General features: G+C 39.0%; 2 protein-coding genes across 2 annotated transcripts in view; one reads left to right on the forward strand and one right to left on the reverse strand.

The window, feature by feature from the left end:
* Positions 1 to 5,295: 5,295 nt before the first annotated feature.
* Positions 5,296 to 8,771, reverse strand: pfdn4 (prefoldin subunit 4). Its single transcript, XM_027008305.2, has 4 exons — positions 8,695 to 8,771; positions 6,879 to 6,986; positions 6,618 to 6,758; positions 5,296 to 5,708 (listed from the first exon to the last, which is right to left on the reverse strand). Exons 1-4 carry the CDS (start codon positions 8,719 to 8,721, stop codon positions 5,577 to 5,579), a joined length of 408 nt encoding a protein of 135 aa, XP_026864106.1. The 5' UTR covers positions 8,722 to 8,771; the 3' UTR covers positions 5,296 to 5,576.
* Positions 8,772 to 13,720: 4,949 nt separating this feature from the next.
* The window catches only part of bcas1 (brain enriched myelin associated protein 1), a 13,375-nt gene continuing 1,012 nt past the window's right edge, over positions 13,721 to 26,083 (forward strand). Inside the window, exons 1-12 of the mRNA XM_027008306.2 lie at positions 13,721 to 13,774; positions 14,238 to 14,319; positions 15,255 to 15,583; positions 20,461 to 20,613; positions 21,515 to 21,517; positions 22,207 to 22,242; positions 22,330 to 22,527; positions 23,464 to 23,502; positions 23,891 to 24,016; positions 24,129 to 24,212; positions 24,690 to 24,902; positions 25,677 to 26,083. The exon at positions 25,677 to 26,083 is cut by the window's right edge and continues 1,012 nt beyond it. Of these exons, the coding sequence (XP_026864107.2) occupies positions 13,736 to 13,774; positions 14,238 to 14,319; positions 15,255 to 15,583; positions 20,461 to 20,613; positions 21,515 to 21,517; positions 22,207 to 22,242; positions 22,330 to 22,527; positions 23,464 to 23,502; positions 23,891 to 24,016; positions 24,129 to 24,212; positions 24,690 to 24,902; positions 25,677 to 25,745 (1,371 nt within the window). The 5' untranslated portion in view covers positions 13,721 to 13,735 and the 3' untranslated portion in view covers positions 25,746 to 26,083. The remainder of the gene's footprint in view (positions 13,775 to 14,237; positions 14,320 to 15,254; positions 15,584 to 20,460; positions 20,614 to 21,514; positions 21,518 to 22,206; positions 22,243 to 22,329; positions 22,528 to 23,463; positions 23,503 to 23,890; positions 24,017 to 24,128; positions 24,213 to 24,689; positions 24,903 to 25,676) is intronic.

Here is a 26,083-nt window from a genome sequence, read left to right on the forward strand (position 1 = left end):
ATCTTTGGCCACCAAAAGCTGGCATTCCTTGTATTTTCCCATGAATAGTGGGGTTTTCTTTTTTTCTTAAATTTATGTATGGCTTGTGAACATGTGGAAACGTTTTGCAATAAACTTAACTGTGTGGCATTTTTTGCTGGCATTTTACTATTATATTTTGTTATAATTTCACATCACATGTACATTGTCAATTTTATATATATTTTCTCAAAGTAATTTGAACTACTTTAAGAAGCTTTATTTAACCAAACTAGTTTTCTCCATAGTGTAGCTTTGCTGTAATTCAGGTCTTCAAGTGAGAAGTAATTGGTAGTTTGCAACACTAAGCTTTCAAAGTAGCTTTCTCAACACTTACTGTATTCTTGGTATAGGCTGGCTATGCCAAATGTAGGGGACTTTAGACACCTGGATTACGCTGTTGAGATTTGTGCTGTAGATATTCAAGATCCTGATTTCTCAACCAATCAGAGTTTGATGTCATATTATACATGATAATTATTCAGATGGAATTAAACAAGATTGACCAAACACATTAATATAATTAAATTGGACTTATTATGCATATCATCTTTATTCCAATATGTTTGTGGGACATTATTCCAAGGGGGTTCCAACTCAACTTTAATTCCAATGAAAAATAACCATTACTGCAGGTCAGTGCAATGAACCTTATTTTAAATGCAGTAGGAAATCATGAGTCAAACAGTTAGTAAATATGTTTGGAGAATCCATAAACGTAATGAAGAAATTGATATGAAGATTAAATACAAACATTCTGATAATCTAATTTATAAATATTGTGGTTTAATGCACCAGTTTAATTCTAATTTTTTCACTGCATGCCTTGCACTCAAAACAAGTACTTTGCTTTGCTCAAGAAAACTGATGAAAACAACAGACAGATTGTTCCTCCTGCCCATTTAAACCACAAGAAAGTTGGCAATGTCTCCAGAGCTAATTTTACTATTGAAAGGTCCAAGATTTGTATCTTCAAGTCCCACAACGAATTAATTTAAGTCAATTAATGACACAAAAGACTTATTTTGAGACGCTAAAGTCTCACTATAATAAAGTCAGGATACTCTATCCAAATGTCCTCACACTATTGGAAACCTTGACTTCTCCATTTACAACTCTGCTTAATCATCCTGGACATTTCAAACACTTTTTATTGATACCTGAAAAACAGAAATGCATAACAAATTTCAACAAACCAATAAACAAATATAATCTTCTAAGCAAGAATACTCTGTGCGTAAAGGTTTAAACAAACAAATTGACATTAAGATAGCTGATTAAAGTGAAGTTTGTCATTTGGAGAAAAGACCTTTACAAGAATCAAGAAATTATGCAGCTTTCTGATAGCAGCTTTTATAGACAGAACAGTTCTGACGTCACTCCACAGTTACACCCCACTATTCAGTCAACTATTAATGATGGCATTTCAGATTCTGCATAAGGTCTTCTCACAGTAGACTGTGCTGTTTTTCTCCCTAACATTCAGAAGGAAACAATCCTGGACATCCTATTATATCTGCTTTTCATGCTTTCAGAATTATATCCCATTTTCTCTATGACATTTTCCAGTCTATTGTTCATTCCTCACCTACACATGTTCACATTTTCTAAAAATCCTTTAAGGCTTGAAAGAAGAAATGCTACCTGCCAACAACCTACTTTTTCAATGTATATAAAAACTTTATACACAGGTTTCCCTAATGAAGGTGGTTTGAGTTTTAAAGCATTTTCTCGATGCAATATATATATATATATATATATATATATATATATATATATATATATATATATATTCACACATAGATATGCACATAAGTGAGTCAGTAAGAGAGAAGCCTGAGAAGACACAAGTCTCATGTGCATTTGCTGACATTCATGAAATCCAGATGAAGGATTCTCAGCTCACTGAATAATCCACCAGCAGTCCCACGTGGTGACTCAGAGCATTAAAAATTAGTGTTGTTTGTTCTTTTGATTACTGAGATCATCAACCACACAAAGAGAGCAAGTATGTGAGAAGTGTGCACAGTGGGTGTACAGTAACAAGTGCCAGCGCTGGGTGAGCGAACTCTTGTGGGAGCAGGAGAGCATGCAGAGTGTGGCTGTGTGGCCCTTCTCCTGAGAGAAGGTGTGCGCACATAAACACCCCTGTGGAGCTATTGACAGTGTAGATTTGAACAAAAGTTCCCAAAACACTGGACTGAGACAGGAAAGTTGGAGAAACAGCACCACCCAGAGGAGATTCAACCCCATTGGCTGAGTGAATCTGATGGAACCTGAAGAAGTCGCAGCTGAGGTGAAGTGATTTCTTGAAATAAATACTTTGGAGGCTTTAACTTTTCATTGTTTCTCCAAGTGTGGTGAACAAAGGCATCACATAGGAAATCTCACATAAAAGTAAAAGTGTAACTTTCACGCTTGTTCCTTAATTGTTTATCTTGCAAACCTCAAACATACTGTGTGCTGTATTTGTTAGTAAGCTGTACTGTAGTCTATCATGTGTAACTAGCTCATGAGTGTTCCATTTGCTCAGTGTTATCCCTGTACAGTAGTTACCATGCATATTATGAATAGCATTATTCCATCAGATGATTTATTTTAGGTCTGTGGTAGTGATTCCAAACAAGTAACTAGAATATGAAGGACCCAGAAGATTCCTGGATCCAGCTTATCAAGCATGAGAAAAAATAAAGTCAAATATACATCAGAGCCCAAAGGCATTGAGGATATTAAAAGGCTGAATTTTCTCATGGGAAAACAAGTAATAAGCTTATAGAATCCCCCTCCTCTCCCAATTCTTTTTCAGTAGAGCAGTGGTTTGTTAGCTACACTGTGAGACTATGTAAAAAGTCTATGCATGTTTAGGTCAACTGTGCACCACACTGTACACATTGCACTTGTTTGCCGTTACGTTTACATGTGGAGCGCTGATCAGCTGTCTCGCTCCACACAGGCTTAGTATAGTTTACTTTTGTAGCCATATAGTGTTTACTGTGACCTGACCATACATTGCTGCATAACTAATAATTAAAACAGGGGAGAGAGAGAGAGAGAGAGAGAGAGAGAGAGAGAGAGAGAGAGAGAGAGAGAGAGAGAGAGAGAGAGAGAGAGCGAGAGAGAGAGAGAGAGAGAGCGAGCGAGAGAGATATGGTCGGTACAGCAGGAGAGCGTGCCAGGGAGGCCGTGTGGGAAATAAGTAGTTATTTCCCTGCGCTCCTTGCAGCCAGACTTTAACAAGCTGGATATAAAGTCGAGCAAGGGTAGGCAGGGCCGCTCTTAATCTGCTGGGCTGAGCGCGCTCCCTCACAGGGTACCCACGGGGCCACAGGAACTTGTTAATTGAGATCTTGATCCTCCCGAGGTTGGCCGCCAGAACTTCAAACTCCATTTATTTATCTGATATTTCATTAGCGCAAGCAGGCCACACCCATGGACACAGTTTAATTAGGCCCATCCGCTTCCCTGCTGGCACATTCCCCTTCCGGCAGGGACCACATGGATGTTTGATGACACGATGCGCTTAGATAATCCAAATCACAGCCAGAGTTCTTCTGTTCCCTGGCTCTGTAGATCCCATGTGTGTCCTCAGCTAAACCTTTTTTTCTAGGATAATGAGGTTATGGATCGCAGACATTTAGGTTAAAAGTAGCTCCATGAGATCATCTGGCATGCAGACCTGAAGTAGAGGCTACTGCATATTTAGTCCTGCTGACTGAGAGAACAATTAGGGCAAATGTGCATAGTCAGCACCTTGACCATTTCCTTTCAACCTGCAGAAATGCATTTCAAATGCGTTGGCTTGGAATTCAGCATTAAGGGAATTATATGGCACTCAAAGGGAATCTGTGCCAAGAAACCAGTCTCATTTATCAGTGAACCTCGTATTAATCAGGGACTTCATTAAGAGACAGCTGACCTCCTCATTCGAGTTAGCCATCCTCCATTCTATGATGCACACTGCTGTAGAACTCAGAGATGCTGTTGTGGTAATTAGCGATAGCTGTGCTTATTCTCAAACAGTGATGCTTTTGGGAGTGGCTGGTGCAGTTAACTCATTAATGCATATTAAATGCCAACTCCTCCTGCTAAACTAGAGCAATGTGATTTTTTTTTTTTAATCTGCTGCCAGTAGTTAGAGAGAATGGAACACTATAAGTAAGCAGAATTGACATAGGAACCTAAACTACATTTTAACACTTTGTATAAAATCTTTGGTTTGCTTATTAAGAACCCAGTTCATTTGATCTCTCTCTACACACACACACACACACACACACACACACACACACACACACACACACACACACACACACACACACACACACACACACACACACACACACACACTAAATTAACCAAAAAAACATTGCCTAATGAGATCAGGCATACATTTGTAAATTAATTACAAGATTTCTCTATTGTGTGCCAGAGACCACACTTTTGTCAACTGCCATTAGCTCAATCAATTAGCTGCAGGCTTAAGAGAGTCTATCTCTCCTTTTTAATTAAGAGGAATGCACAAAGTCATTATTCTACAGGGTATAATGTACTGTGCAAGAGCTGATAATATCAGAGAATTATTCACAGATAGTGTACACACCACCAACTTTATTAGATTCATGGCATTTAAAGCTGCAGGCTAAAACTGGAAGCCCATCTCTATTTCTGGAGAAAAAGAAACCAAGAGGAGACATCCAAACACACCTAGCACACCGAGACCACGATCCAAACACACCTAGCACACCGAGACCACGATCCAAACACACCTAGCACACCGAGACCACGATCCAAACACACCTAGCACACCGAGACCACGATCCAAACACACCTAGCACACCGAGACCACGATCCAAACACACCTAGCACACCGAGACCACGATCCAAACACACCTAGCACACCGAGACCACGATCCAAACACACCTAGCACACCGAGACCACGATCCAAACACACCTAGCACACCGAGACCAAGATCCAAACACACCAGCACACCGAGACCACGATCCAAACACACCTAGCACACCGAGACCAAGATCCAAACACACCAGCACACCGAGACCACGATCCAAACACACCTAGCACTGGCTCTTCTTTGGGTTCTGACTGTTTCCTCTCTTTTAAATAAGTAGGTAAGGACCAGTTTGTTTCATGAGAATAAAAGTGCATTAATGATGGTAGTGACGTTCCCACACTTTCAAACAAAACCTTTCAGCTCTGATCACTCAAAACAAGCCAATAAAACAACAAAGAACGTTAACAGAAAGAACAATGAACAATGTTACTGTTTATGACTTTTATTTAAACAGCAGTGAAGGCCTCTAGTATGTTTTGCAGTTTGATGCTTTCAGTATCCTGTCACAGATTCATCTACATGTACTGTCAAACCCACCTCTTATGCTTTCCAAAAACTACAGAAACATATCAATGCATTAAAAAAACAGAAATGATCACCACTGCCGCAAAATGGGAGGGAAAGGCCTGGCCATAAGCTTCATACAGGAGACCACTTATTGAGGTTGTAATATCGGATGGTAAAATCAAGTCCATTCACTAGAGAGCTCAGCTCTCATCAGCTTCCAGATTGATGTTGTTCCCAAACTTGGCATACAACTGGACCTTAAGATCTCCAAGCACTTCCTGTATTGAGGACACCCGACTCTGCAGAGATTTGATTTCCTCCTTGAGAGACTCCTGCAGACATTATAGGAGAGGTTTACTGGTTTTCACACCAGATTTTTATAACATTATTTCTCCATCATTTAGAATCGTTTAACAGCATTCCCTGATATCTTTAACAAAGAAATTTACCAGGACGCATACATACATTCATACTGACACAAACACATAAGTCGCTCGAAACAAGACGATACTATGAATGTAAATTCTTGACTGCAGTGTTTACAGTGCAACATCACTGCTTTAGCATTCAGAAAGATAGAAATACTACTAAACCAACCCTAGGGGCTTACAACACAGCATCAGCCAGAATTAATGCAACATTAAGGCAACCTCCAGAAAACAAAGGGCAGCCATTGGTAAGTTGTGGTAAGCTACTGATAAGTACTCTGTTGAGCCTTCAGTCCTGCGATGAGGCTGTTCCTACAGTCAACAGTAAGTAAGTGCTAATTGATTTCAGTACTCCGGTAATTTGTGGCAATATGCGTAGCCTGTATTGCACTTTCTGTATAAACTGGGCTTATTTGATGATAGTAGTATTGTTAATTTTTAAGTATTATTAAATGGAGTACTTGGCTCAGAGATCATGACTGCAGCCTACATATGAAACTAAACATTAGCAGTGTCTGGCATAACCAAGAAACATTGTTGGTCTGCTGTTGTTAATATTGTCACTGTGTTGCTGCACCGATGTTTGCTGCACACTCTTAAATTGGGTTCCTAAAGGGCTAATGCATAGTATTGTTCTACATGTCACTTTGTGCTTCAGTCCAGGCACACCTTGCTATTAAAAATATTACTTGCTTTTTAAACAGGTGTAAGAGTGTGTCATTAGTATTAGCCCTCTGCTCCTGTTATGGACACTGCGATTATTGTTAAATGCCTTGATAAATCCTGCCATGTGTACAAAAAGCAGTTGTTCACCTTGGCAGCTTCTAGCATTTCCTGTGTTTCCTCTTGTGAGTGACTGATAAAGACATCTCCAATCTGATATGGAATTAGAAGATCATCGTCCTCACACATCATAAGGTCATCGCTAGCATCTTCTAAATTCTGTAGGGATTTCTGAGAGGGGAAATAAAAATCAGATAAGCATGTGCTACACATTTTTGTGGATTATTAGGATAAAACAAGCAGCAAAGATATAAGATGATGTTTCATTTAACAGTAGATCAATATCCTTACTTTTTTGGCTTCTATTTCTTCTTTCAACTCAGTCATGCGATTTGTGTTTCTAGCAAACTTGTTAATCTTCTGCTGGTCTTCAAAAGTAACATTGACATCTTCAACTGCCTGAAAAGAGAGTAATTCCTGATGACCACAATAACAAAAGCAAAGGGACTTGAATTATGAAAGACTACCTCTGATCTTAGACTCTCTGCATAAAAGGTTATGAAATTGGGGTTGGTGTTGAACACTGGACACATTTTTCTAATGTCCCCAAATACATAAATAGCTAAATAAACAAACAGACAAACAAATCAATAAACAAGGTGTCCTTTTTTGCAGTGATTATTAATGTTGATTTTATTTTTATAAGGACCATTTATGTGAATATTGTACAAAAAACACATTCGAATACTGCTTAATTTTCTAATATCTGTTGGACTAACAAAGGAACATATTAAAATAGCTTTCTGAGAAAGAAAATCAGATATTATGAAGATTAGATGTTTCTGTAGCTACTCATTTTAGACTACAAGACTTTAAGGCTAACAAATTCTGTGTTTCCCAAAATGAAGTGGCTAGTTTATTACAAGTTCCACATGAAGGAAAATATTGGCTGATTGTAATTTTCATCTAGGAACTTTCTAAGTGTTGTTTTATTGTGTACCATTTAAAGTGGAAAAAAACCCAACTTCTCTCTTTTTTCTCTGTATGTAGCGCATTATATTTTGTATCTGACATACATTATCAACAACCAGAGTTTGGAGGTTTACTTTAAAATTTATTCCATTAGACAATTTATTTTAAAATGATCTCTGACCCAATCCAAAGGATTATTATTTAAAAGTAATGCAATTTGACTACATTCCATTTCTTTTTTGGGTTACCTTTTAACCCATTAACTGCCTATGAGTTTCAAAACACTGGCCCCCTAGTGCCAGCCAGTATGGCTACGAACAAGCACCTGTGTTTTCTCTCTGCACACCCATGAACAACAAAGACAGTTTGTGAAAGTCCATATGAACATGGCCCTGTTCCAGCAGTGCAGCAATGCTGGCATGGCCCTTTATGGTAGAATGCCCTTCACTCATTACAATCACAGATCACCATTATAAACCATTTTTCATTTTATCAGATGGGTATAAAATGTTTTAGTATTTGTGAGAACAAAGTTCTTCATACTCCGCCTTGAGTAACTTGTTAGAATATACCGATTAAAAACGTTCTTCAGCGATAGGACATGAGGCTCATCCAATTCAAACGTTTCTTGAAATGTGGACAGTAACCCAGGGTCGTCTCTTCCAATGCATTAATATTACCAGAGTGTAAGCAGACGTTTATATGATAATGACTGCGGAACATGAGAAATATTCCCCATTAGTGACTGGCTGAAAAATATACGGTGCGTCAACCCTAAAAGAAACTTGTTTCAATACGTTGTCTATTGGAGTATCTTCTTTGACCATTGGATGTCACCAACATGCACTATGAATGAGGTTTCGAGCAGTATAGCCATTTTAAACACAATGGTTCAAAAAGGCTCATTCAGGTTCAAATCCTCAGAAAGGCTATTTTCGTCGCCAGTAAAGGCTATTGTTAACGGCGGTGAGGCTTATCACATTTGTTAATGCACGGTAGATGGTGACATACAGCTAGAGATAACACGGTTAGCTAGAGAGCGTAGACGGCTGGTTGGCTTGTGATAAAGCCGGTAGGTCAGTTTACTTCACGTTTATATATACAAAACCTACTATGTGTGTGATCTCAATACCTAAACCGGATTCAGACAAAACCGAAATCACAATTACGACAAGATCGGATTGAGCAGACTTACAACGGATTTCTTCATGGTGGCTGCCATCTTAAAACGGAAGTGAAACACTAAAGTCGGCGATCACTGCACTCACGCGACTGCGGCGCATGATTAAAGGTTTTAACGGTTACGAGGGATCGACGCCGAGCGAGTGAAGAACTGAATAATTTGAAAATTGTTAGCATACCAAAAATCACAGATATTTATTTGTCATAAGTTATATATATTTGTTGCAAAATTATAATAATGTTTTTTTTTTAAATGGGCCATTACTGACATCTAGTGGACAAAATATAACTCGGAGGTCTTCAAAGAAATTTCATCAAAACACTTCAGTTTTAAATTTTGAGTAGTGTTTTGATTGTTCTTGCAGATCATACCGAGGTAGCATGAAATGAAAATGAAAAATAAAATGAAAAATAAAATGAAAAATGAAATAAAATGAATGAAATAAAATGAAAATGAAAATAAAAATGACTCAATAAGTGTTCCATCTGTAGGTCCATCATATGTGTTTTTTGAGATTCCGCGTGAAGCATTTTCAATGTAAAATTCTATATATTAAACACCAATATCATCAGAAATGTTTAAAAAGTGTTAAAGGTGTTATTCTGTACATATGTAAAAATGCATAAAATATATTGTTTAATTTTACATTGCTGTACTTTTCAAATGCATGAAACATCACATCACAGAAAAGAAAATAAATTGCTGCTCTAAAGCTCTAAAGTACCCAGAGGCAATCCCTGCAGAGTAAAAATGCATTTGAATTGTATATTTTCTTTTGGCTTGAAAATCATGTTTGTCAATGCCTTTTTGGTAAATACCGTATATACACTAATCAAACTACACCCATAGACAAATATTGGCATAATACTTTCACCATGTTTTGTGATTCTTTCATTATTGATTTAGATTTATGCATACCACACTGATCAAGCATATCTAATAAATGCCAACACCCTCCAGAGCTGTGTCAGGAAAATATAAAATAGTACCTTTTCCATGTTTCTTTTTTTTTGGTGGAGATGGCCAATGACCAATGAAACAACATTTTCTAAACACTAAATAATTCCTTAAATATCTTTTTTTTAAAATATATAATTAATTATTTTTTTAAAAATGAATAGTATTTCTGGATAATTACGCTGGATGTGGTGAAATGCCTGAGGGTTTGTTTTGAGGTCTTTCATGCCTAGTGTGGTTCAAGAATTCCTTTCATGCTGGCAGCAACTGGAGGGCGACCACAAAGGAATTTCTCTCCCACCTCCAGTGTGTACATTTACAATGTGATACTGTAACTCTGGATTCCATGTATTACCACATCATTAACTCTCAACAGCTGATCAGTCAGAAGCAAGCTGGGGTCTATTCGGGGCTTCTGGGGTTTGCCTGGCCATCATCACACAGTGTATTGTACTGTGAAAGTAGTTACATGCTTAAGGATACTTTCCATAGTTGGCCATGCAGATTATTTCATTGTTCATCAGCTACTCACAGATCATTAATTTTAAGTGACAATTAGACTAAAGAAAAGAAAATGTGATATTAGTTAGTAGCTGGTCTCAGACAGTAGGATTTGGTTGTTCATGAATTTATTCTAAGCATTTACTTTGAGAAATGAGCATAATGTTTTAGGGGCAGTGGTTGCTCAGTGGTTAAGGTACTTTACTAGTAATTGGAAGGTTGCCACTGTTAGACCCCTGAGAAAGGCCCTTAATTCTCAATTACTCAAGTTGTGCTCAGTCATAATTGTAAGTTGCTTTGTATTAAAGTGTCAGCTAAATGCCGTGTGTGTGTGTGTGTGTGTGTATGTATGTATGTATGTATGTATGTATGTATGTATGTATATAATGACCCCTCAGAACAATTATTACCAGTGCAGATTAGTGTATATATATATATATATATATATATATATATATATATATATATAATACACAGTAGAAGGTGGCAGTATGTATTGTATGCCATGAGTACCTGAACCAGTCTCCGACATTCTAGATGAGTGTTAAATGGGTATTTTGATAAATCCCATAAACCAACAAACATAAGCCTATCAAAAGTTCCCCAGTGTGTTTTAATGTATTGCAAAGCATGACTCAAATTACCTTATGTACACTCACCACCCACATTAGTCACACTCAACTTGCAGTAACACTCACTAGTATAATTATACTATTTAGGTGATTTACGATCTCCAATCAGATATGATTTGGTTGATGGTTTATTCTCACAGGCTGTGGCATGCTGTTGCCACTGAGACACATAAGTGATACTGGCGTAACGTGTGTTAGTGTGATTGTGAGGTATGTCAATGAAAAATATGTAGCCATATCTGATCAATATCCTGTTGTTTGGAAAATAGCCACTGATGAGCAAAATATAGGTTTATAGGCAATAAAATATAGGCAAAAATAGTTTCTAACTACACACTAATAAGGTGGGTGGTGCGTGCAGCTGCAATAATGTATTTAGTATATCATTCAGCTGAAGTATTTAGTCCATGTTGTGCATCTGTAGTATTTAAGAATACATTTATTTAAAGTGCAGCTGTAGTATTTAAGGAATGTCTTTATTTTGTCATATATACTCATGTACAGAACAATGAAATGCTTCTATTCACATATCCCAGCTTCTTTGTGAGCTGGAGTCAGTGCACAGGATCAGCCATTGTACAGTGCCCCTGGAGCTGAGAGAGTTAATGGCCTTGCTCAAAACCCTTAACCAATGGTACAATCCTCAAGATTGTACCACTAGTCCCAAAATCTAATGAGACTAGTGGTAGCCTAGTGCATTTATAAAATCAGAATCTTGCTTGTTTATAGCTAGACATTTTATGAAAAAAAAAAAGATTGTTTGAATATTTTATAATATATGGTGAGTGGTGGTGCTTGAGAACCATATGAAATCTGCATCCATCAGGAAAAGCAGGCAAGCCTAGCTTCATGAGACTCTCACTCAGTGCATTGCATTTTTCACATCATTGTACGGTGCCTGAGAAGGCAGCGTAGAATTAGAGTGCTTTTCTGTATCTTGCTTGTGAGGAAAAAAACATGGTTCTTTGAGACCTGTTTTAATGTGCTTATGTGCTTTGTAGAGTGCCAATATATTATCCCACTTTGTGCTTTGCAATTGTTAGTTAAAACAGCTATAAATTAGCTTATAATAAACAGTAAATATGAAGTCATTGGCATCTCTCGTTAATATGCATTTCTGCAGGGAAGAGGTAGAGTCATTCATATAAAAAGAGCCCAGCATTACTTTTGACAGAATAAGATATCTATTAGGCAGATTACGATGTGATACTACAGTATAAATGACAAAGAATTGTTGTTTATTTCTGACACAGTAATGTTTCCAGTATATTATTTCATTAGTAGATTTTGTTGGCATGACATTTTAAGTCGCTAAGCAGCTAAGATTTTTGAGTTTATCTGATCAGTTAGATTATACATAAATGGGATGCAAATTGTGTTCCCCAATCCTGTAACTCTTGCAGAAGACCAGATGGTACTTGGTAGTTCCATCTGATGGTAGTTCTGACCATCCTTCCTTGGAAGTCCTGAAGGATGTGATGCCTGTGTTTGTGTATATTGTTAGAAATGTGGCCCGTTCACTGTCCAGATGGTAAAGGGTGATGCTCCTTTCCCTCAAAGTCTTGGCTTGTGTTTAGCAAAGCAGACTCTGGAAACAAAACTGATTATCCATGTATTCTGTCAGTCAAAACTTTAGGTTGAGCCAAGAGATAAATATCAGTCTGCAGAAAGTGGACTTTTGTGAACAATAATAACATAACAATAATGAGCAATGGTTAGTGCATGCATGTGTTAGAATTTAGGACATTTGTTTTGACAAAAAAATAGATTTCATGCATCTGCTATGTTGTGATATATGTAACAATCAGACTGATATAATTTCATTATAATAATTTCAGTTCTGTAGTGTCTGACTTTAGGACTTTAGGCTGTCACTGGATAAATAGAGGCTGAAGTAGCATTCAGCACTTGTTAAACTTCTGGACAAGAGCCACGCTGAGCAAATAAGCCATGTTTTCAATGGCTAACCCAAGGCATAAATATCCTTCACACACATCCTGTTTGAAGACAGCCACACCTATGTCAGAAGGTTTCCTATCTGAACTGTTCGCCAAACAGCCTGAACCTTGCACTGCTGCAGTAGTTTAAGTTGAAATCAGTACAGCACATACTGATCCTACGTTAAGAGCCCTGTTTACCTGTTATACATTGGTCCTTGACTCAAAGCTCAGGAGCTTGGAGAGAGAAACTTCATTGGGGAACAACACTGGGGAACAACAGATGTGAAGGGTACATCAGCACTGGGCTCTATGAATCCATTAAAAGAAAAAGAAGACCATTTTGGGGCAGAGCCCAGAATAATAGCTGGGCTGTGACATCACAGCAGAACACTGAACCCCACCCACGTTTAGGATAAGTATATGTGTGCACTCAAATGTATTAAGTGGCACATTACCATTGATTTACACTATCAGAAATTGGAATACTGCACATAGAGTCAGGACTGACATCTGCCTAACTGGACAAAAAGGCAACTGGTTGTAAGCAAGGTAACACCAACTTATTTTAATATTATTTTTTAACTTCTTATCTATTCTGTTATTATGGGATGCAAAGAGTTTCCTTTGCCAATCATAAACTTTAAAAATATTTTGAATAAGCAATCTAAGCCAAGACTAGTCATAGTATGTGATGCCAGCTTCAGTCATTTGGGTGATAATATTTGAGACATGTGTGAATAATACCCAAGTAAGGCCTGAATGTTGAACTCTGAAGCCAGGAAAAAAAAATGAAATAAAACAGAACAAAAATTTCGATCGAAATCAGCAGATTCAGGATTTAAATCAATAATAATTCAGCTATGTGTTTTATAGAGAGAGATAAGCATTGCATTTAATCCTAAAAGTCTATAAAACAGGCTTGAGTACTGATGTATGTCTTCTTCATTACATGGATATGCCACATGCAGATAACACGTGTGTTTTTAATGCAGGTCTTCATATTTTTCCAAAGTTAAGCACAAGATGGGACATAAGCAATCCGTTCAAATAACACCACAACAGGTAGCATTTCATATGTGCATTTGTGAATTTTCCAAAAAAAATAAGAGTCTGCTTTGGTCAGATATAGCTGAGCAGGAGTTTGCTGGAGTGATTCAACCTGGAAACCTTGGAAATTTGGCATTTTACCACTTCCAGTTTCTAAAGCCTACCCTTGTACTGAGCAATGTTGCTGACTTATTGACTAAGACACAATGACACCATGCTAGCCCCAGACAGCTGCGATACGTGATAAAATGTCAAAGCTGTGTGATTGCTACAATGGGACTTAATGATTTTGGAGTGATCTTTTTACATTTCTGGTAAATTATCAATAAAATATCTGACGTGAATAAACTTTCATGTTACATGTTCTGTTTTCTCACCTGTTTTGACCAAATGTGTTAAATATATGATGTGATTAATTTCAGAAGCTAAACACTTAAAATAGCAACAGTAGAGCATTGTTACATTTGTTTCTTTACAGACGGATTGTGGTGAGGAAAAAAACCCAAAAAACAGTGAATCCAATGGACAAGTTATCGCTAATTTGGATTTGACGGATGCTGGTGAGGGCATTGTTGCTGTTTAGCTGGGACATAATCTTATGTGCTGTGTCTTGTAATGTTATTTGCATAAATGTTCTTTGGTTCACATAGGAAGGGACCAGAACCTTTATTATTAATTATTAATTAATTAATTCTATAACAGTTACTTACTTAATTAATTAATAATGATCCATTATTTAATTATTAACAAATAATTAAATTATTTATTATAGATTTTAGTCAACAGAATGAATGCATATGCTTTCAAGTTTGTTAGTTTGCTATAATGTTGCTATATAAACTTTGGGCGTAGACGACTGACAACATGGTGACATACTGTTGTTTGATTTTCTCTTGTGCATACAGCATCTGGTTGTGATAGCAGTTGCATGATAGCATAAGTAAGCTCCACAGTGGATGATACCTTGAGAAAATATTGATACTTCAGTGATGAGGCAGAATGTGAGCGATTGATTCAGCTTTCCACTGGGCATTGTTGACGAGTCATGAGTTTTCAATTAGCTCACGGATTTTATCTGAACCCTGGTGCATGTCCATTAAGCTTTGTGTAGACTCGGAAGTGTTGGATAAGCAATGGTAACTCCTTTAACAAAGCTATCGTAACTATGCTAGGGTAACTCCTTTGACAAAGCTAATAGGGGAGTAGCTATAACTCTCAATGTTTCAAATTATTTTACCAAGTCCACATATAACTCTGCTAACAGTACACTTGGCATTTCCTAAAATGTCTAGTGATTATGTGGTTGTATGCAAAGTGAACTGGTATTTAAAAAGTTATTCCAAGGCACACAGATTACCTGTGGACTGTCAAGTGATTCAGTACAGTTGTGCTGTTTATATTTGACATGTTAATCTCGTAAAATAATATATACATATTTATTTATGTGAATCACACATTTAGTCTTTTTCTTTATTGGTTTTTCACTCATCTCTAGCAACCATTGAAGTGGCAGCACAGTTAAACTGCGAATCAGCTCCCGTGACAGTCACAAACAACATAACTCCCTCACCAGGGTCAGACAATGCTAATGGCTCTGACCCAGCCACTACTACAGTTGTGCCTCTGCAAGTGTCACCAGGGCAAGACATCCTGGCACAGACCAGCACGCCAGCAAAAGAGGAGGCACCAAAACCAGTTGAGACAGCCAGATTCTTCAAAGGTATGTTCAAGAAGAAGGCAGAAGCCAAGGCCCCTGTCGTGGAAGGTTGTGGTCCTGCTGAACCCCAGATCACCGCTGTAGTGCAGACCGACAGCCAGAAATCTGTAAGTGTAACAGCTCTTGAATATGAACATGAATATGTCCCTTCTCTCCTATGCTTGAACTACTTGGGTTACATTTGAGAGCTTAAATGAGCAAAAGAGCCTTGGTTAATAATATATAATGATGCATATTGTAGTTTGTGAAAGTAATCTGAACTATGTAAATGTGTATTATTAGTTGTATATAAACATCAGAGTATATTAATGAATAACATTTCACATTAGTAATTGCATATTAATTTTATGCAATGTTACACATTTGGTAACCCATATTACGACTGTCACTAGTAAAACATCTAAAGACATCTCAAGGCAATATTCTTGCTGCAGATTCTGTCTATTTTTGGACCAAACATGATCAGTAATAAATCCATATTGATTTATTGCTTTAAGAAAACCAGACTAAGAGAAAGTGGTTACATTTGTAGTGAGGCAAGAAGACCTGTTTGTGAGTCACAAAGTGCATGGAAGAGGCAACCACTAAGACCAAAGAGCGTTTTATAAAAGTTAAAGCAAGAATTCTTGTAAAGCATTATTAGGAACATAATGTAACTCTGTGACTCTGTCATTAAGGGTGTCCAAAGCTAGTACTGTTATAAGTGTAATTATTTTTATAAAATCTTGATGCCCAATTTTATATATGTTCACATTATGGATATATCAATAATGAGTGCTTGCTTTATATACTGTTGTACACATACATACATATACAGATACATAACTGCCTGTACAAATACCTGTCCCACCCTTCCAGAGCGTGGTCTTATTTTGGTCCTCACATTCGGGCCTTCTCCCAGTTTGAGTGTTTGAGGGTATAGTGAAGTATTTTTGTCATTCCTAGGATTGACCTCTTCTGGAAAGAGGTCAGTGTTGACAGTCCTTCATTAGCGGTCACAGCCCCAAGTGCACCTATCAGCACATGGACCACCCTGGGGTTAACCATTCACATTCTCTCTAGTTCAACATTCAGTACCTGGTATTTTTTCAGCTTCTTGTAATCTATCCTTTGGATGTTTCCATCACTTGGAACAGGCACATCTATTACCACAGCTGTTTTTTTGCATATCGTGTTTGATCACTATGTCTGTTGGGATACATTGGTTGTCTGTTGGGATGTGAAACCCCCACAGAAGCTTAGCTTTGGTGTTACCCACCACTCTGGCTCCTCCCATTTGGACTTTGGACCATTTGCGTGTCTAGCTCATATGCCTTGCATATATTTCTTTATATGAACCCTGCCACTTAGTTACATCACTCAGTGTATGCTGCTCCCGCAAGTCTCTTGGAGTCTGGTACTAGATACTGTATTGTCTCTGTCTGGATTCTCAGTCTGGACCTTGGGTGTTATTTGACACAACCCCTGCTTCAATTTACTTAGTGCTTAGTGCTGGTACTTGTGCTGCTATGATTAGAGCCTCCGTGCTGTCCTTCAGTCCTGCCTTTTCCAGTCTTTGGAAGGATTGTTTTATCTCAGACTGCTCCGTTGATGGTTCATTTTATGAAGGTGTATATCCTGTCATGTCACCTCCTCTATTTCCATGGTAGCCAAATGGTACCAATATTGGAGATGTACATGGGGGTCTTCATGAGGTGTATATTCAGCTGTAGAAAAATTGTAAAAGATAACTTATTTGCCCATATTAGATTTGCTTCCTTGCTTGAATGTGTGTATTTTACTAACAGTCTCTGTGATGAAGTCAGAGACCTGCCCCATCACCAAGTCACCTGCTGGAGAGTAGAGATACCTGTTACAACATGTAGTGAATCAAAAAATTAGACATAACCCAAGAACCCGGATCCAAAAGAGTGGAAGCTGGAGCAGCTCCAACCCTTGTGTAAGTCAGAAGGGCCCATAACCATACAAGGGAAAGGGAGGAGCTGCCGAAGAGGAAGACCTATAGAGTGAAAAGAACAATAAATAAAACATTCAATAAATGTTCAGATTTACCAGTAAATGTATTAATGTGTTGGCCATTGAACTGTGCACAGGACTGACATTGAAAATTTGTAATATATTGAGGCTGATTTGATTGTTCTTCTGTAGAGCCACCTGCCTGAGATATTGGTTTAGTCCAGGGCAGGGCTTCCTGTATTTAAGGGGGTGTAGAACAGAAGGTAGGTTGGTGAGATAGGAGTTATATTCATTAAATGATTGTCTGCTGACTGAGCAGCATCCAATTCTATTTCAGCCTGTTACTGAAGCTTAGTTCACTATTAATTAATAGGACTGTAAACTTAATGTTTGAGGAACTTTAGAGTCCTACTTAGAGTCCTACATTTATTTTCCTTTTTCTTTATTTTCACAATTTTTATTAATAAATTGAGCACTTATCTGGAGGTGTCCTGTACTCTTGGTATGGTGAACCCCATACTCCACCCTTGATGCAAAAACCACGTATACATCCTGGGATTCGTGTGGATTATATCATCCTCCAATGGAGAATCTTTCACAGATTGTGGCAGCGGTGGGATGGTAGTGAGGCCATCAGGAGTGTGCCCCAGGTTGATGAACCCACCCCTGCAATGAGGATGAGGGGATGGCGTAGCCCAGTGTGAGGACCCCTGATGGGGGGCATGGGCATGGCCCTGATGGAAAGGGCAGTTGTGTTGTGGAGAAAGGAGAGGATGGTGTGACGGAGACACTTAGGAAGGTTAAATGGGTGCTTTGGCTGCTATATCGGAGTGCTGGCTCTTTGGTCTGTTGGTCAGAGCTCCTGTTTACCTCCTGTCAGGCCTGGGTTTGAGTCTGGGATGGGGTGGCTGCCTTCAGACTTAGTTACAATCTCTCTCTCTCTCTGGGCAAAAAGCTGGTTGCTATATTTGACAATGTTGTTATTCTTTTTAATAACGGATATTTAAACATATCTACCTCACAATACTTTCTATGTGCATATGGCTTTTCAGGTGAGAGTTATTGTTTCCAAATATGATCTTGTTTCATTTGAATTCCATTGTTATGCCTCCCCCTTGTACATTCCGGGTAATCAGAAATGTATCCTTTTACATATATCAGTATGTGAAGCAGGTCATTTTTATTTATATGTCGATCCCGTCAAAAGGAAATAAATTTTTATTTCTGCAATCCAAGATGAAAATGCAGAAGAATGTGTCTGTCTCTCTGCCATCACCCTTTGATCTTTATTCTGAAATTACGCAAGTAGCAGAACAGTTAACATTACAGTTGATCACCCCCGATCAATGAGGACCTGGTGTCATAACTGAAGATCTAGTGTAGGTGGTAATATAAACTAGGGCCAGGACTTTAAAAGAATGTGCCATTCAAAGAAGAAGCAGTGTGAGGATCTGAGGATGCAGAACAAGGTTCCTGAGAGGACATCCACGATACAGAATGAGGTTCCTGTCACTAAAATCTCAGCACCATCTTGTCAGGAGCTGTGAAAATGTATTAACTTTATGGGGCTCACTGGCGAGGACACCAGGGTGGTCAACAATGACCCTTCCCCAGCCTTCCCCAGAGAGGTGATTCAGCAGAAACTGCTCAAGCACTTTGTCAGCTGAGACTTGTCATATAATCCCATCAGTGTGAACATCCGTGCTAAAGAAAGAAGCATTCACATCACAATCGAGCATGGGCAATGAGTCAGACTGTGGGTGGAAGGTCAGTAATTCTACTCCCATAGTGGTGAACTCAGCAGCAGAGGACCAAGAGGTCATAATAGATAACGCAGTGACTAACATAAGTCCGATCTCTTGGATGCAAGCAGGGATTTGAAGGATGAAATGGAAGAACTCAAAACTCAGCAATAATTGTCAATGTAAAAAAAAAAAAAAATCAACACGGTTATCTCTAATTAATAATAATAAATCTATGCTGAAATATGTGGTTGAACTCAGCTGTTTTAAGGAGTCGCATTGTCATCTGAGATTAAAAGCAGCTCGAATATCTACAGGCATTTCTTAAAACATTGAATGAAACATCACATTCTCTCTCTAAAATTTTGACATGTTTGAGGGAGGCTCACAAAGGAGCCCCTGCCTTTGTGACACAGGGAGTGTGCTGCCACCTACTCAGATGACACAGGGGGAGCATGCTGCCACCTACTCAGATGACACAGGGGGAGCACGCTGCCACCTACTCGGATGGCACAGGGGGAGCATGCTGCCACCTACTCGGATGGCACAGGGGGTACATAGCTGCCACAACTCAGATGGCACAGGGGGTACATAGCTGCCACAACTCAGATGGCACAGGGGGTACATAGCTGCCACAACTCAGATGGCACAGGGGGAGCTGCCACCCACTCCGATCAACGTCTGCTTAAGCTTTGCCATAGGCCTCGTGATTTGCCACAAGCCTTGTGATTTGAATACCTTTGACCTGCTACCTGGTGTAGAACCATTAGTCACTGTGTAGGTTTTCTTATGTAAATTTTTGCCTGTGATATACTGAAGTAGTAATAAACATGACCATTAGAACTGTCATCTGCTTTTGTCTTTGGAGATGTTTCATATCAAAAATACTAATCTCCTTTATTCAAAATTTCAGTGTTCAAGTACTACAAACTACGTCATTCTAGTCTAGTACACAAAACTGAACATTATCTACAGCACTCACCATCCTAATAGCAGAGGTTACCTTAAATGCTGAAGTGGAAAAATCATATAAATACTATACAGTAGCTTGGCTACTTTTCTATGGGACACACACACGGGCTTTAAGTCCAGCACATTGCTGAATATCAATGAGTGAGGGGGAAAAAACAGGAATTAATGAAAGGGGGATTGTTGTTGGAGTCCCGAGTAGGCAGAGGCATGGCTGGAATTGTGCAGTGCCTCAATACAGTGATTAACAGCAAAAGCACATCAGCTGTAGGGCTGCAGCACATTTCCAAGGGCTAATTCTCTGGGTTTGTCTATAGGAGCCTCCTGCCATAAACGGAAGTGCACAGGCTGAGAAAGAACTACAGGTTGAGGCTCCCAACCCCAGTGCTGCTGTGGTCGCAGAAGACATCGTTCAACCAGACGACACCAACCCAGAGGAAAATTCAGTTATGAACTTTTTCAAAACATTCGTAAGTCCATTTTATTATTAGTCAATGCTGCTAACACGCCGATTTTGTGGATGATTTGAAGGCATTGTTAATCGCAGATGTTTTCAGTGATATGATACTAAGTATAAGAGTTTTTACTTGAGATTGGTCTCCGTTTAAATTATGCAATTGCCTTTAATAAGATAATTTATATAGTTTATGGCCTCTTATCTTGCAAACGTATACTTCATAAGATTAAGCATGAATGAGTATAGTTATTTTTGTCAGGACACATCAGTGTTAAATAATATTACTGCCTTCATAACCAAAACTGTAAAAGAGAAAGTTCAGTGTGTCTTAAACTGGACCATCCCTGATTTGATGTCTGCTTTAAAAAAAAAAAAAAAAAAAAAGGAAATTGAAGTTGAACAGCAAAGTTGATGTCTTTTGAGAGTTACACTACTCCTCAGTGCTGGGCTAAATCAAGCCTTTGAACATGTCACACTGTGGCAGCCTTTTGTTTTGCTGCATAATGTGTGTTCACAAGGCAGGCCTGTGCGCTTCCAAGCTGTACTGGGCCCTGATGAAGCATGGGCCGGCCTACGCCATCTCCAGAGGACAATGGTTGACTCAAGAAGAGAACATGTTCACTATGAGCCGTGCCTCTGGGTTCTTTGTGTGCTTGGGGAAAAGCTAGCTCATCTTAACTGCATCTGGACAGCAAGGCATCATCCTCTCAAAAGAAAGTGTTTTTTTTTTTTTTTTTTAATATATGTCTCAGTTGCTTAGGCCTGGACTTACAAGTCAGCCAGGCACCAGTTGGTGTCATAAGTAAAGGACTCCCATGGAGTACCTGGAGGAGAGATATATACCAAAGCATGCGACCTTCATGGTTTTCCACAGTCACTCAAAGATTTCCATGTGTCCTCTCACATTTTTGCAGAAGGTGAGTCCAACCAAAGCAACAAAAGAAGCAACAGCTATTCCTGATGTCTCAAAAGAACAGGTAAAGAACTCCTGCTGTGTCAGGAAAGGTTGCGGATTATTTATAATAGTATTTTTCCTGACAACTTTAGTCTAGCGCTAAAGCTTGTAATATATTTTCTGCAGAATTCAAATTTTTTTGTTAAATTATCTGGGTTCCGAAAGCTTCTGTGATCATGCAGTTGCTTTGTCAGATTTCTCTTTTCCTACAGTTTAGAATACAAGGTGTTAATGTATCGTGATTCTGATCCAAAAAAAACCCAAAACAAAACTATTCGTTTTTTTAATAATCATCTATAATCCATAGCTGTAAGGTCAATTCTTTATTAAATGAGAAAACAGCAAGCTTCATGATTCATCGGTCTTGAGTCAGGTGTATGGGCTTAGGCTAGAGCTATTGCATATGCATGAATTCTCTCTTTATCACTTACTCCTGCTGGCTCTGATCAAAAGCCCAATCGGTAGGGGACCCAGCTGGAGGAGATGCCTCCACATGTCCCAGTCTGCCCCCGACTCCAAAGGCCTTGAGACGGAGAACCCAGCAGTAGAAGCTTGGCATTCTTGTTTTTTTCTTCTTGTGTTTTTTTTAATTTGATTTTATTTTTATGTACAAATGCCCTTACCTTTCCTTTTCTACATTCTTTTGTGCAGTCACAGAAAGGGACACCAGCCCCTCCAGCAGCAAATGTAAGAAGCTCTTGCCGTGGTACAGTCCTAGAAGTGTCAGTGGGTCCGAGATTCCATTCCCATTACCCATCTTTCTGTCTCACAAAGGTCCAGGAAGCGTCGAAGGTCCTCCCTCCTCCACCCCCAGCACCTCCGAAGATGGAGAGCAGAGCAGAGGTAACTGTAAAGAAAGAGGAGCTGCCACCAGCAGAAGCAACAGCGGCAGCAGCAGGAGGCAAGGAGCCGGCGGGACCCCACAAGGCGAAAGCTAAAGCTAGCTCATTCGGCAAACTCTTCCGGCCAAAGGTAGGCTACATAACACTGAAATGTATGGGAAAACATACTAAAGTGTAACAAACATATGGCACCATGTCCCATTATGATGAGGATTAGCACAGCTGATAACCAGGGAAAAGTTAGGAAACACAGTGGCACCTCACTAAGTACAGCTACATAACAGAGATATGTCAAGTCATAATGCCGGTTTTAAAGAGACTAAGTTGTGGCACGCCATAGCAGAATGATGTGAATTTTGAGGCGTTGCTAGGCAAAGTGGTGTCAAAAGTTCAGGCAGTGAGCGGAGCCGGTTTCCCTGCCAAGACATCAGCAGCGGTAAATGACAACACAATGAGTGGCCATTTTGAAATGAACAGAACTTAACCATTCAGTGTTTTTCAACACATTGTGTTAATTGCACCTTTTCAACAATCAGTGTAAAATGACTGATGTTGGGAAGAAGAAGCTATTAATTTCCATGATAGAAATTATTATAGATTCTTTGTGAGTTTTCTTTGTGAGGTTGGTTTTTTCAGCAACAAAGACAACTTGTGTCAGGTAGGTGTCCATTGTTTCAAACCCCATTCCCATGTACATTTTAATGAAACCACCTTATCTGTTGACAGAATCTACTGATGCACCTCACTGTCAGAAGGAAAATTCCACTCAACATAATGCATAAACAACTGAACTTCCATTAAAATGACATCATTCTCACAGCAGCCATTACCACATATTACCACTGTTGGCCAACTAAACCATGAACTTTGGGTCTCATCCACTCCATCTCATAACTTAATAACTCAAAGTTTTTCAGCCTTCAGGAAGGCATTGCATTACAAGTAGTTTAGTTATTTCTATTGTGAGAGTAAAAGAGCTTCTGAAAAGGCTCATGGGAATTGCTCTGTCAGAGGCATATGGGAATAGTTTCTTGCCTAGTTAATCCAAATATCTGCTTACCTACAGTCTGTGGTGAAGGAGGCGGCACAGCCAGTTGAGGTACAGGTAAATAAGTTCAGCACTGTTTCAATTTGACCAGCTATTGACAAATTCTCTTTTTGGATGCATTCAGAGTATGGGTCTCTCTCTTTAAAAAACAACAAAAAAGAAAACAAAACCAAAAAAAAACCTTTTTCCTTTTCCTTTCAGATCATAGTTAAGAATCAGTTTATTTTTGTCACATCTACACACTTAAGTACTAATCTATTCTGTCAATTGTACATTACTGGCTGTTCTTTAGGTGTGGCTTATCTGACTGAAATTCCTTTTGTAGTATAGTTAATATAGTTTTTCTTGTTCCTCCTTTCTCTTATTGTTGTGTTTACGGCACCTCATATGCGTTTTTCCTTGTTCCTTTATTTGATGTAATACTTATACTCTCTCCAAACTGAAGGTAGATGCATCCAAGTCGAGTACCCTTGAAGCCGCTGCCAAACCCGAGCTGCCCCCGGCACCCAAACCAGAAGAGCAGAAACCAGAGAAAAAGCCCTCGCCCTTTGCCAGCTTGCTCAAACCAAAGGTAAACAGAGGGCAAGCTTCTTGAGTGACATGGACCTGACTGAGCAGCTTGGGTCCAGCAGTGCTGTGGTATGAGTAGGTGCATGAAGTAACAGGGTTTGTGTGAATTCGAGGTGCTGCTAGACCAAGTGAGCTCTAAGATCCAGATGGCTGCATCGAGCGCTGCCGCTAGTGTGTCCCTTGGTGCCAGAGGAGCGGTAATGGGTCGTTTGGGCCTTAACCAGGCTGACTGGACTAAGAGAGCTGCAGTTGGCATGCACTACCATTGCCGTATCATAACTGACATATTAATTTCGTTTTTTTTTTTTTTTTTGTGGTCTGTTACTGTTGTCAAATGCTTTAAGTTGACTTAATATCATATCGATAGGTTATGTGGTTTCCTCTTTTAATACTGACATTTTTTTAAATTTAACAATTGGTGGTCGATAAGGTACAGCGATGATTAACAGCTTTACTTTTATTATAACTTTAATCTAATACACTTTGACAAAGAGCTACTTGTCTGCCACTTACCTTTGTAATCCACATAGATAACAGAAACTACATAGTGTAACATACTAATTCACTTTGTGTTCATTTTTTATGTAAACAGTGCAACATTCTAATTCACTTTGTGTTCATACTTTATGTGAACAGTGTAACATGCTAATTCATTTTGTATGCTTTGATCCAAGGCTACGACGACCAAGAAAGAGGACCTTCCAGCCCCCACAGCTGCAGAGGCCACATCGGGGGCCAAGGTCAAAGAAGAGCCCAAGTCTGCAACTCCGGCTCCTGTTGCGCCTGCCCCAGACACCAAATCAGTGGAGAGTGCAGACAACCCTTCACCTAGTGTCCCCCGCAAGCAAGAGAAGAGGAACTCCATCCATCTGTTCTTTAAGAACCTGGTAAAGTCCACACCCAAGCCAACATGAAACAAAAAAGAGCTCAGCAAGGATGTTGAAGTCAAATACAAATATTCATAGAAGAATGGTGTGTTTGCTAGGTTATTTCACCATATAATATTGCAATAGCTGCCTTTTCAATTGTTTAATCCCTTATAAGAATAAAAAGCCTTTTAGTATGAGTCGCTTGTGTTCTGTCTTAATTGTATTGTTTAATGAGGAACGTCAGACAAACAATGTCCTATTCTAACCACTAGGTGACCTCATTTGGCAAAAATAGATTCCTATGACCAAGGTGAAAAATCTCACTATATTTGGTGCTGATCCCAAATGATCTTAAGCTTACACTTATTCAGCTATTCACCAACACTGTAAAAAAAGGTTATAGGATGTTCTATTTCAGTGTCTTATCAGTGGAAAAGACTACGTGTAATTATATTTATTATATTTCCTATTACTGAAAATGGACTGAGCATGATTAAAATGAGTATGTCATGTAACACCCATGACATCACACTATAATCATACTGTTGGAGGTTATTTAAGTGCATACATTAGTCGACTATAATGCTAACAATGAGTTAGTTTAATTGGGGGCATGTTTGAGCTAGATATTTCAGGGAAGCTGATGTAAATAACAATCCAGTTGTCAGACAGGTTGTGATCGGTTGCGCTCAAGGCAGCATGGTGAAACTTCAGCAAAAGTGTGCATTAAAAAAAACCAACAACCCCTAAACAGGACTGTAACACTAACAGTGCATTTGATGTGTATCTTAGGGTCAGAAACGACACTCATCTGACGCTGGAGTGCAGACAGAGCCCCCTGCACCTGAGAAGACCAAATGAAGCCCCACTTTGGATTCACCGACTGCACAGCAAACCCTTTGCATGTACATAAGTATACGTCCCCAAACCAAACTTCCTGCCCTGAGACCTGGAGAGTTCATTAACCCCTGCTGCTGGAGGTGAACTGAGAACTGGAGGGAACCGAAGTGTCCTGAAACCAGCCATCTGTATGATTAATAGCCATCTCCCCTATTTCTCTATCCTTATAGGGTCAGCATGGACTTGACTTTAAATCCCACACTTAAGCCAAATAGACAGAGGTGGTTGGTTCTTCATATTTTCAGTAAAAATATAGGAGCCTTGGAAAACTTACAAGGAGCTCTTGGTTTTATAAGATT

Source organism: Electrophorus electricus, chromosome 22 (genome assembly GCF_013358815.1).
Source record: "Electrophorus electricus isolate fEleEle1 chromosome 22, fEleEle1.pri, whole genome shotgun sequence".
Lineage (NCBI taxonomy): Eukaryota > Metazoa > Chordata > Actinopteri > Gymnotiformes > Gymnotidae > Electrophorus > Electrophorus electricus.